Raw genomic sequence first — 13,385 nt, 5'->3', positions numbered from 1 at the left:
TCTTACCAGAGGAACTAGGGTGGTTGGGGTTTGGATTTGGCTTCGGTTTGGGTGGGTTCGGTGGTGGTGGGTCGTCTGTTTGTGAAAGATGAGAGTTGCAATTATAAGTGCCTTGCAGTAAAGAAAATGAAACATCAGTTTATATACAGATGGTTTCCTGAACAGAAATTGGACCTTGGCCTTTGTCCTGGTGGGGATACCTGTACACACACAGTCTCCTGCCAGTTTCCTCCCATCAACTTTGAGCCACAGTTCTTAATTTCAAGTATGTTCAGTACAAATTAAAGTGGGTGTCCACACCAGCTACAGAATTTCTGGGGCCAAAATAAAAAGGTGGGACCCATTTTTCAAATTTTATTAAGTGTTCCAAGATGGCAGCAACAGAGCAGTAAACCAATATGGTGCCCAGGCCAAACCAACATGCCATGGGGTCCTGTGCCACTGCACAGGTCACACGCTCACAAAGCCAGCCCTGGCCAGGGTAGGCACATTTGTCTCATGTCCTTCCAAAGACTGTAAGAGTTTTAAAATAAAAGCACACGTACTGGTTGTAAAGAAAAACCCAACGACAACAGCAAGAACAAACCAACACAACTATTCCCTAGGTTTCCACTGTGAAAACTGGTTCCCTTTATAATTTAAATGGGAGAATTCTCTCTGAAATGATCATAATTGGGTGATAATAAGCAGGTCAGCAGCAGAAGAGATTAAAGGATAATACTCACCATTTCCTCCATCAACAACAGCATCTCCTAAGTCAAAGTCATCCCCTAAAAGAGGGGGAAAAGCAGTTAATACCAAATTCCAGAGAGAAACGAGGAAGGAATGACCTCATGAACAGATCAAAAACACACCACAGCCCCACATTGCTAAATACTTTTCTGAATATCAGCTTGACCAGGATCTCTTTAGAAAAAGTGAATTCCTGACCATTTTTACATCACTATTCTCTCAGATAAAAAGAGTAAAAAACAGAGAGACAGAGATAGAGAAAAAGCTAGGAGAGAAGCTCTCAGAGGAGGGGCAGTGGGGAGAGAGAGAGAAATAAAGTAATTTATAAATGAATTGTGTTGCCTGGACCAAGTTGAAATTCCAATTCTGCCTGCACATGATTTTCTCCTGTTGACTCCCCATCCCATCATCCTCTCCTCCCAGGTCCCTAACAACTTGGGAAAGGTAGACCCTAAGAGAAGGGGACAGATGACTGTGATCAGATTTAGGCTAGAGGGTGTCTAAAACGTGGCTCTATTAACCCACATGTGCTCCGTAACTCATGTGACTGTTCACCATGGCCTCAGATCTTGTCTTCTAGTATGAAGAATGATTTTGAAAACCCAATAAGATGGAGGAATGGTTGCTGGCATCCACCCAACAGCATGTACGGAGCCATCCTGAGTCACGTACGGGAATTTCCAGTCCCTTCCTCAAGGAGACTATGATAGTATAAATTCAGACGCTCAACACTTACTCATTGGTGCTATCTGCACGATTGCTTAGTTCAAGGATCTGGGGACACAGGGTCCCTTTGCTCATGAGCTGACATTCTAGACAGGAAGCCCAATAATGAAGTGGAGCTATTAATGTTTTATATTAGAAAACTCAGAAGTGCTAAGACAAGACAGTGTCTTAGCTGTAAGACACTGATGCCGTAAGTTTTGGCAACATTTTTACTCTGTTTATGCGCCAGTGGGGTTGATCCTTGGGCAATTCCATCACATGGCTCTTGTTTCTGACTTTTGTTTGAAAGAACAGCACTGTGGGCCGGGTGCGGTGGCTCACGCCTGTAATCCCAGCACTTTGGGAGGCCAAGGCGGGTGGATCACGAGGTCAGGAGATCGAGACCATCCTGGCTAACATGATGAAATCCCGTCTTTACTAAAAATACAAAAAAATTAGCCGGGCGTGGTGGCGGGCGCCTGTAGTCCCAGCTACTCGGGAGGCTGAGGCAGGAGAATGGTGTGAACCCGGGAGGCGGAGCTTGCAGTGAGCCAAGATTGCGCTACTGCACTCCAGCCTGGGTGACAGAGCGAGACTCCATCTCAAAAAAAAAAAACAACAAAAAAAAAAACAGAAAGAACAGCATTGAGAACAAATGAGGTGTGTGCCCACAGGTTGAGAGATGAGTTCACTTGTTGGTCATTATGGGGGAGATCTCAGCACCAAATGCTCTCTCTCCCAGGAAGTTGAAATCTAAAGACACAGGCCGGGCATGGTGGCTCAAACCTGTAATCCCAGCACTTTGGGAGGCAGATTGCCTGAAGTCAGGAGTTCGAGATCAGCCTGGCCAACATAGTGAAACCTCGTCTCGACTAAAAATACAACAATTAACCGGGTGTGGTGGCTGGTGCCTGCAGTTCCAGCTACTGAGGCAGCTGAGGCAGGAGAATCACCGAACCTGGGAGGCAGAGGTTGCAGTGAGCCGAGATCACACCACTGCACTCCAGCCCGGGAGACAAGAATGAGACGCCATCTCCAAAAAAAAAAAAAAAAGGGAAGAAAATCTAAAGACAGAGTAACTCAGACCCTTAGAATAAAAGCACATGGAGATGTTGTCCAAATGGCCCCAAAACATTTCACATCAGCAACCATTCTCTTACTGGAATCACTACATGAAATGCAACATCATAACACAATTCCAGTATTAACTATTAACCAGACTCCATCTGGAGCACTCAAATCACTTCTCTCTTCTTTCTAGTTGCCTAAGTCTCATCCTGCTGTCAGAGAAAATGATTTGCTCTTTTTCTTTGGATACTAGGAACAAGCCCTTCTCACCAGCACTGGGTTTCTTGGGGACTGCAGTGGGTTTCTTGTCTTCATTGTCTAAAGAGATAAGACATTTCAGTCAGTAAAAGTTGCAGCTGGGAAAACAAGTGTCAACTCTTTTGTGGTTAAGGATGTTTCATTTTCTTGGAAACAGTTGGAGAATGTTTTTAGCATTGTTTTTCTCACCAGCCCACACTGAGCTGAGGTTTATAGGACAACTCTTGAGCCCAGAAGACAGGCACAGAGGCTGCTACCGGCCATGGTTTCCACAGAGACCAGGAGCCCCTTCTCCACTTCTTTTTTTTTTTTTTTTTTTTTTTGAGACCGAGTCTTGCTCTGTCACCCAGGCTGGAGTGCAACGGTGTGGTCTCCGTTCACCACAACCTCCGCCTCCTGGGTTCAAGCGATTCTCCTGCCTCAGCCTCCCGAGTAGCTGGGCTTACAGGCGCATGCCATCACTCCCGGCTTATTTTTTGTATTTTTAGCAGAGATGGGGTTTCACCACATTGGCCAGGTTGGTCTCGAACTCCTGACCTCAGGTGATCCACCCACCTCGGCCTCCCAAAGTGCTGGGATGACAGGCGTGAGCCACCGCGCCCAGCCCTTCTCCACTTCTTGACGTTGAATGGGACTGTGACTGAGAAGTAAGCCCGGAACGCAGGAGAATGGCAAAGTTAGGAGAAAAACTGCCCTTTCAGAGCCCGAGATCTATGCATGAGAAGGAGAGACACCGGATTGATGGCTGAAAGGCTGTTCACATTTCTCATATGAAACACACTTTTGGCTCCGTCAGGCCTCTGCCTAGGCTGCCCCCTCTGAGAATGGAAGCCAATCAGGCAAATCAGGCAGAGGTTGTAAGACTAAGGGCACCTCCCACTGCAGGGAACGGCTGTTCCCAAGGGCCAAGAAGGGGTAGGTGGTCAGGAAAGAGATGATCCCCATCAGCACTGTTTCTGCTCAAACCATCTGCACTGCACCACAGGACATAAAATTAAAAGCTGGCCAGGTGCAGTGGCTCGCGTCTGCAATCCTCTCACGCCTCAGCACTTTGGGAGGCTGAGGTGGGAGGACTGCTCGAGCCCAGATGGTCAGGGCTGTAGTGAGCCAAGATCCCACCGTGGCACTCCAACCTGAGCAACACAGTGAGACCCCGTGTTGCTCACTCTACCAGGTGAGGTGGCACATGCCTGTAGTCCGAGCTACTCAGGAGGCTGAGGTGGGAGGACTGCTTGAGCCCTGATGGTCAAGGCTGCAGTGGGCCAAGATCCCAACACTGCACTCCAACCTGAGCAACACAGTGAGACAGTGTCTCAGAAAAAAAAAAAAAAAAAGTAAAATATAAAAAAGTGAAGAGGGTGGCCGGGCTCAGTGGCTCATGCCTGTCATCCTAGCACTTTGGGAGGCCAAGGCAGGCGGATCATGAGGTCAGGAGTTTGAAACCAGCCTGACCAACATGGTGAACCCCGTCTCTACTGAAAATACAAAAACTAGCTAGGCATGGTGGCGCATGCCTGTAATCCCAGTTACTCGGGAGGCAGAGGCAGGAGAATCACTTGAACCCGGGAGGCGGAGCTTGCAGTGAGCCAAGATTGCGCTACTGCACTCCAGCCTGGGTGACAGACAGAGACTCCACCTCAAAAAAAAAAAAAAAAAAAAAGAAGAGGGACCTGTCCTGGGTTGAAAAGCATTCCTCCAAAATCCACACCCACCCCAAACCTCAATAGGTGATCTTACTTGGAAACAGGGTCTTTGTAGTTGTAATCAGTTAAGATGAGGTTATAATAGATTAGGATAGGTCCTAATGACTGCTGCCCTTATAAGAAGGACATTTGGATACATGGAGACACAGGGAAGAGACCAGTGTTCACAAAGGCAGAGCCTAGAGTGATGCAGCCACAAGCACAGGGATGCCTGGAGCCCTCAAAAGCTGGGAGAGGCAGGAAGGATCCTCCCCTAGAGCCACCAAAAAGAACTGGATATAACTGCAGTGGATTGAGCAGTGGTCCCCCCAGGAGATATATCTACATCCTAAAGCCTAGAACCTGGTAATGAGACTTTATTTGGAAACAGGGTCTTTGCAGATATGCTTAAGAGAAGGATCTTGAGATGAGATTATCCTGGAGTAGAGTGGCCCTAAACCCAATGACAAGTGTCCTTGTAAGAGAAAGAAAAGGAGACACAGACACAAAGGAGGAGGCCCCACGGAGAAGGAGGCAGAGACTGGAGTGATGCGGCCACAAGCCCAGGGACACCTGGAGCTCCCAGAAGCCGCAAGAGGCAGGAAGGACCCTCCCCTAGAGCCCCTAGAGGGTGCATGGGTCTGTCTACATCTTGATCTCAGACTTCTGTTGTCCAGGTCTGGAAGATGATAAATCCCTGTGGTTTAAGCCCCTAGTTGGTGGCACCTTTTTCTGGCAGCCCCAGAAAACAAATACAAAGGGATGACAAGACCCAGAAGCTGATAGAGTGATAAGACGGAATTCCTTCAATTCCTTTTCCCATGCCCTTCACCGAGGGCTCTGGGTGAGGAGTGGGAGACAGGAAGAGCTGCAGAAAAAGGAAGGAGTGGCACCATGGAGAGAGCAGGTGCCGATTTCGAGAGGGAGGACGCCAGGACTGGATGCCCCTCTCTCCTGGGGACCTCCATTTGCTCACCTCCTCTAACCCCTTCCCCAAGCACCTGGCAAGTTTTTGCTTGGCCTCTGACCGTCACAGGAGTATGAATTATTCCACCAGGATGGTTCGTTTATCTTAATGAGGGCATCTTGCTTTTCCTCGTCATCTATGAGTCTAGTTTTTATAATAAGGCAGGTGGACACATACCGGCGGACCTCCTTCACTGCACTTTGTCTTATGGTGCTTTGCAAATACTGTGTGTTTTACAAACGGAAGGTCTGCAGCAACCCTGTGCCAAGCCAGACTCTCGGCATCATTTTTTCCAACAGCACGTGCCCCACTTCCTGTCTCTGTATCTGCATTTTTTAGCAATAAGGTATTTTCAATTACAGTAAACTGTTTTTAGAAGTAATGCTATTGCATACTTAATAGACTACAGTTGAGAGTAAACATAACATTTACATGTACTGGGAAGCCAAAAATTGCTGACTCCCGTTATTGTCGTGGTCTAGAACCTAGCTGGAAATGGCTGGGATATGCCTGTATATACTATGTTAACACAAAATATTGATGGGATTTTAGAAAACGATGTTGATACTCACCAGGAAGGGCATCGGATAAATCGAAACCACCATCTAAGAGAGAAAAAAAGAGTCAATTTAGAAACAAGAAAAATAAAAATAAATTTGAATATTACAGAGATAAAAAATGATATGCGATTTTTCTGACTTTTTGTGATATTTAAAACAGCAACTTAAAAAAATTTACAAGGTGCTGTGATTTCTCTTCTCATTCTAAATATTCACTTCCATGCCTAAGAGTAAGAATACGTTAGCCTAGGTTTTAAATAAATGATGACCTTCAAGCTTAGTAGAAATTAAAATAGTGGAAAAACATGACCATTTTGTGTATTATTCTTAACAGGCCAATTTCTTTCAAACAGATGAATAACAATTTTGAATATGGACTGAAAACAACATGGGGAACAAAATTCTCCCTTTTTTATTGGCAACTTTCCTGTAATTACAAACCAAAATATAGTAGAAACACTAGACAACCCAGAAAGACACATGCATTATGCATTAAAAAAAAAAATCTCATAGAATCCCACAGAATGAGGAAACTGTCATGCCGAATTATTGATAGGCTATCCTGTTTCTACAGTCTTTAATTACAACAATTTCAATGCTACTTCAACGTGGCTGGCCATCTCTGGCGCACTGAAGAAAAGCCAAATTCAGGAAAATTTGGAAAAGTCGACTTGGACTGTTTGGTCAACTGGAGGAAGAGTTAGGATAATTGTCAACATCCAGCATCCCCACTCCTCAGCACCAAAGGTGTACAACATCTCTCAACCGTCAGGAAGCACCTGGCGGTGCTGGGTGGTGAGGGGTCCAAGAACAACCCGCAGGAGCCCTGTGAGCACCGGAAGTGTGTCCAGTTCCACAGCAGGTGCAAACGACCAGGCTATGCTCCAGCGTGTATAAATGAAGTGTGCATGTATATGTCACAGGGGTGTGTGGGTGTGTGTGCGTGTGCATGTGTATTTGGGCATTTGCAGTGCACATGTATGTATTTGTGGGTTTTGTGTGCATGTATGGGGTGTGTAGGTGGGTTCTGTGTGTGTATATGTGTATGCATGTGTTGTGGGTGCACATATGCAGGTGCATGTATGTGTGGGTTTGTATATTTGCATATGTGTAGGCGTGTTTTATGTAAGTGTGGAGGTGTATTTTGTGGGTTTCTGTGTGTATGTGTGTTTTTTGCGTGCATATGTGTCAGTGCATGTTCATGTGGGTTTGTGTGTGCATATGTAGGTGTGCGTAGTGTGTAGGTGTGTTTCTGTGTGCCTATGGATAGATGCATGTGTGGGTTCTGTGTGCATGTGTGTAGGTGTTATGTGTGCATATGTGTAGGTGCATATATATGTGAGTTTGTGTGTGTATGTGTAGGCGGGTGTAGTGTGTATATGTGTTTTTCATGTGCATGTGTGCAGCTGCATGTGTGCATGTGTCAACGTGTTTATATGTGTAGGTGTGTTTGTGTGTGCATGTGTGTGCATGTATGGGTGTGTGCATTTGTGGGTTTGTGTATGTGTAGGTGTGCATAGTGTGCAGGTGTGTTTCCATGTGTGCATATGCATAGGTGCATGTATGCATGTGTCCTTTGTGTGCACACATGTAGCTGTGTGCATGTGTGTGTATGGGTAGGTGAGTATAGTGTGAAGGTGTGTTTTGAGTATGTGCATACAGGTAGGTGTGTCCATGTCTGCTCGTATGTCTGTGTGTGTGTGTGTACTCATGGCTGCATGTGTGTTTCTGTGTGTGTCAACAATAAGTAGAAAGTAGACAAAACCCTCGGAACAGCTCTGTGGGTCCCATGCCGGCAACCAGAGTGGAGTCGTTTCCACAACTTCAGAGCCCTGAAATGGCTGTTTCCACAACAGGACACTTGCCAGACATCATAAATGCAATTACAGCTCCTCCTGCAGCATGCGGCAGATCTTTAGACGGTAGCAAGGGAGGATCCTACTGATCTGGAATAAACCATAACACATGTACAGACACACGCATATATATATATATATATATATGCATTCATGTTCATATGTTTCCATAGAAATCTGTAATTGTATTTTTTGAAGTTGTATTATTTTTTCTTTATTTACATCTTACCTTGCCTATTTGTGGTGCAAACAGTTATTTGTGGTGCAAACAGTTCAAAGCTACTGTCTTAGGCATTTTCAAGTATGCAATGCATTCTTACTAACCACAGTCACCCTGAGTACAGTAGACCCCTGAACTTATCCCTTCCTATCTGATGGAAACGTCGTACCCTTTACCCATCATTTCCCAATTACCCCCACCCCCTCACTCCCAACCCCTTGGTCACCGCCATTCCACTCTGCTTCTATGAGTTCAACGATTTTAGATTCCACATAAGTGTGTTTGGGTCAGATGGTATTTGTCTTTCTGTGTCCAGCTTACTGCACTCAACATCATGTCCTCCAGTTCCATCCATGTTGTTGCAAATGGCAGGACTTCCTTCTTTTTTCTTTTTGAGACAGAGTCTCACTCTGTTGCCCAAGCTGGAGTGCAATGACCTTGGCTCACTGCAACCTCCACTTCCTGGGTTCAAGCAATTCTCCTGCCTCAGCCTCCTGAGTAGCTGGGACTATAGGCACCCGCCACCATGCCCAGCTAATTTTTTGTATTTTTAGTAGAGATGGGGTTTCACCACGTTGGCCAGGCTGGTCTTGAACTCCTGACCTCAGGTGATCCGCCTGCCTCGACCTCCCAAAGTGCTAGGATGACAGGCATGAGCCACAGCACCCAGCCAACCTCCTTCTTTTTTAAAGCTGAATACCATTCCATTGTGAATATACCCTATTTTCTTTGTTCATTTAATAGCTTTATTGAGGCATAGTTTACATAGCATGAAAGGCACTCATTCTCAGTGTGCAAATGAATGACTTTTAGTGAATGTACAGAGTTGATATAGCACATTTTCTTTCCGCGTTCATCCCTTGATGGGCTCTTCCATTGACTGCATGTCTTGGCTACTCTGAATGGTGCTGCAATAAACATGGGAGGGAGTGTCTCTTTGACATACGGATTTCCTTTCCTTATCCCAAATATATATATACATATATATATACACACATACATATACATATATATACATACATATACATATATATACATACATATACATATAGACATACATATACATATGTATGTATATACACACATACACATATATACATATATACACATATATACATATATACATACACATACTATATATACACATGATATATACATACTATTTACATACATACTATATATACACACACTATATATACATACTACATACATACTACATATACTATATATACACACTATATATACACATACTATATATACATACACATACTATATATATACTATATATACACATACTATATATACACAAATTATATATTTATACAAATTATATATATACACAAATTACACATATGCACAAATTATATACATATATATACAAATTATATATATATATACAAATTATATATATATATATATAGACTTGCCCTGACTTGCTGGGAATACCCTGAAGGTTTAGAAGTCATCTCTGGGGCCGGGTGCGGTGGCTCATACCTGTAATCTCAGCACTTTGGGAGGCCAAGGCAGGAGGATCACGAGGTCAGGTGTTCGAGACCAGCCCAACCAACAAGGTAAAACCCCGTCTCTACTATAAATACAAAAAAATTAGCCAGGCGTGGTGACACGCGCCTGTAATCTCAGCTATTCAGAAAGTTGAGGCAGGAAAATCGCTTGAATCCGGGAGGTAGAGGTTGCAGTGAGCAGAGATCATGCCACTGCACTCCAGCCTGGGTGACAGAGGGAGACTCCATCTCAAAAAAAAAAAAGTCATCTCTACATATCTTTATATGTAGATACATTAGTAGAGGGACTGCTAGATCAATTCGTAACTGTTTCAATTTCCTCAAAACTCTCTTCCCCGGAAATGACAGTGCTTCCTTGAAGGCTTACCTTTGTTAGTGCCTCAGCAGTAGACATGACTTCTAAACCCTATGGGCATTCCTAGCAAGTCAGGGCAAGTCCCCACCCCCTCCACCCCAACAAAGAGATTCCAAGAGTCCATAATGTATTGTTTAGCAAGAAAGACATACTCTTTAGAAAGGTAGGAGGACTTAGTAATAAGCAGAGAGAACTGTCAGAATGTTAAAGAAAAAAAAAAAAGCAGCAGGAATGATTAAAAAAAAAAACCCCACACATGTGAAAGTAAAATACAGATATTATTTTACGTGTAACCTTTCTTATTTCTGTAATTTCACCCTCATAAACAGAAGATGATCATAGACACCGTCACTAAAGAAACAAAACAAAGCAAAATAGGACAATCCCCTTAAAGTGACTCATCCTTCCCAAGCTTCAAGAAATACTCAGAAACGGCAGTCAAGGGCGTACGAGACTCGGAAGGTTTCTAAGACCAGAGTCTTGTTTTCTCCCACTCCTCGCTCACAGCAGAACCCAAGAAACTCTGGTGTCAGGAGGTGGCCTCCATTCCCCAGGACACCCCACGGCCGGAACACAGTGGTAAACTAGGAACTCTCCTCCCAGGCTCCACCCCACAGCCTGCACTCCCATGCCCAGCTGCCTGACACAGAACACGCAATCCTAGCATGAGGAATGCTATATATTTCCATGGAAAGGGCACGTCAGCTGCAAAATCACAGGGCACAGGGAAAACACAGTATGATCTCAATGCTTCCCTCACATGGGAAATGTCACATGTGGTACACATTTTTTTTTTCAAAGACCCTCCTGGCTTGCTGGGTTTTTGCATCTGTCCCTGGGCCTCAGGGGGGCCATTTGCCCACCCAGGTGTCCCCAACCTTCCCCCAACCACCTTCGGGTATAGGTCCATGCTTCTTGCTGGGCACCTCTGCGTTCAACAGCTCTTCATGTGCTCTTTGCAACCAAGCCATATTTTGGATTTTTTCCAATGCAGGGCCTGGGTATACGTGTGCATGTCTATGTACATGCATGTGCACGTGTGGATGTTCTCATGTGTGCATGTGTATTTCATATACACATGCTCATGCATTCATGTGGTTTCTGTGTGTGCACGTGTGCTCATGCATGTATGTGTGGGTGTATGGTGTGGGCACACGTGCATGCATATATGTATTGCACTGCATGTGTGTGCACATGTGTTTTCATGTGCATTGATGTGAGTGTGCTGAATGCACACCTGTTTGCATGTGTGTATGTGCACAAGTGCACTGCATGAATACATATGTGCATTTGTTCATGTGTCGTGTGTTTGCCTGTGTGCTTGTATGCATATGTGTGAGTGTGCTATCTGAGCACACACCTGTGTGCATGCATATATTTGTGTGCATGTGCATTGCAGGAGTATGTGCATGTGTTTGTGTGTTTTCATGTGTGCTCACGTGTGCCTGTGACTTACTGTGTGGATGCACATGTGTGCATGCATGTATATATGCATGGCATGAGTGTGCATCCATGTATGTGCCTGTGTATGTGTGCATGCACATGTGTGTCTGTCTGGTGTGTGTCCATGGCCTGCCACCTCCCCAGCCCAGCTTGCCCCTCCCATCCTCCTCCATCAACCTCAGAGTCCACCAGCCTTTTCCTCCACATGATTTCCCTGGTCATAGCCACTGAGCTGGGACCAGGTGTCACTTAGAAGCTTCCTCCTTTTCTTGCTCCACCTGCCCTCAGAGGCCACAGTGACGATGCCCTGGCTCACTTCATGTTCCTTCCACTGACCCCAATGCCCCCATGGACCCCACACAAACCCAGTAACAGGGGAGGGCACAGGCCCTCCCACCATCAGTGTCACCCCCAGGCAATCCTGGATTGCCAACTTCCCCTCTGCTTCAGGACTATGGCTGACGTCACCACTGAGTGCCCAAACCCACTGCTCCCCAGACCCCAAGCTCAGCCGACGGGGGTCCAAGACAAGTCTGAGAGTGGGTGGCAAAGGACACAGTGTGCCCCTCACGCCCTTCTCCCACCCTCTGCCCTTAGCCCCAGTCCTTGGAGAACTCGCCTCAGCCTGGCACTTGAAGCTTGTCTTCCATTCTTATCTCTGTGCTGTTTCTACAGTTTTTAATTAAAACAATTTCAATGTCACTCCAGGATGTCTGAAGGACAAGGACACCAGAGGAGAGACAACCCCAAGCATTCTATCATCGACCTTGGGCCCTCGACCTCAGCTTCCATCGCTCAAGGCTCTGTCAGTCCATCCCCTACCTCCAAGGTCTCCTTTCTCCCAGATACAGAGTCCCACCCTCATCATTTGTCTCCTCGGGTGACTAACACTTAAGACAGCTCCCCAAACACCACCCCACAGAGAGTAGGGAGGAAAGGGAGGTGACCAGCTCTTGATTTCATATAGACTTGGGCACCCTGAATCACCCATAATCAGACGTTCACTCCCTGGTGGAATCTGGTACTGCAGACACCTCTGAGGCTAATCTTCCAGGTGTGTGAGGGACACAGTTCCCTATGTATGTGAAGGGATGCAGTCCCTCAGGTGTGTGAGGGATGCAGTTCCCCGGGTGTGTGAGGGAGGCAGTAGGTGTGTGTGAAGGGATGTGGTCTTCCAGGTGTGTGTGAGGGATACAGTCCCCCAGGTGTGTGAGGGATGCAGTCTCCCAGGTGTGTGAGGGATGCAGTCCCCCAGGTGTGTGAGGGATGCAGTCTCCCAGGTGTGTGAGGGAGGCAGTCTCCCAGGTGTGTGTGAGGGAGGCAGTCCCCCAGGTGTATATAAACGGATGCAAATGCACGTGCTATTGGCTTGAAGCCTCATGGGGAAGCAAACCCAATCAATGACCATCAGTCAGTAAAGGAATCTCTGCAAATGAAGCTATCGTCTCCTAACTCAGTCCACTGCTCTCTATTTCCTAGCATTCATCTCCCAATTCATCACATTCCCTGAGCTTTCAGGTGGTAGGCAGGATATTGTGGGCTCACAGCAGACACCCCCACTTTCCTTTTTGCTCCTGAAAACTACCTCCGGGGCTACAAATGTGAAGAAAACACCATCAAAACCCACCCAGCAGGAGTTGCAACCATGCCCTCAGAGAAGAAGCCTGGTGGAGAACTCAGGTGCCCGTGTTGAATGTTGACGGCGTGCAGCTTCTCTGCAAATTTGCAAAGAGACCAGACCCTCAGCAGAAGCCCCTACTGCCACTGTTGTTTCCACCCAGCCCTCTCAAAGCTCCAGATGTTTCGGGGACAGGGTAATGGCTCATCAGGGCAAGGCGGAACGGATGACAGATGGCATGAGTCAGTCTGACAAGACACTTTCTACTGATTCAAACCATGTTTACTTTTTCTCATCAGCCAGGCAACTCAAAAAACAGGATGAACCCAGAGTGAAGTCCCCGAGGCCATATGGGGTACCTCCAAAACGTGACTAAGGCTTGCACAATGTAGGAATGC

At 46.0% G+C, this 13,385-nt stretch overlaps 1 protein-coding gene across 5 annotated transcripts in view; it reads right to left on the bottom strand.

The window, feature by feature from the left end:
- The window catches only part of CD99 (CD99 molecule (Xg blood group)), a 51,290-nt gene that overhangs the window by 21,390 nt on the left and 16,515 nt on the right, over positions 1–13,385 (bottom strand). For 3 of the 5 annotated variants that reach the window (XM_054471204.2, XM_054471205.2, XM_054471208.2), the window contains exons 2-5: positions 5,985–6,017; positions 2,776–2,823; positions 726–770; positions 7–75 (exon numbers count right to left, since the gene is read on the bottom strand). In XM_054471204.2, coding sequence (XP_054327179.1) covers positions 7–75; positions 726–770; positions 2,776–2,823; positions 5,985–6,017 — 195 coding nt within the window. The remainder of the gene's footprint in view (positions 1–6; positions 76–725; positions 771–2,775; positions 2,824–5,984; positions 6,018–13,385) is intronic. The other 2 variants (XM_054471206.2, XM_054471207.2) reach the window with 1 other exon arrangement.

The sequence above is a fragment of the Pongo pygmaeus genome, chromosome X, assembly GCF_028885625.2.
Source record: "Pongo pygmaeus isolate AG05252 chromosome X, NHGRI_mPonPyg2-v2.0_pri, whole genome shotgun sequence".
In the NCBI taxonomy this organism is placed as follows: Eukaryota; Metazoa; Chordata; class Mammalia; order Primates; family Hominidae; genus Pongo; species Pongo pygmaeus.
This window is presented reverse-complemented; position numbering and strand designations above follow the sequence as displayed.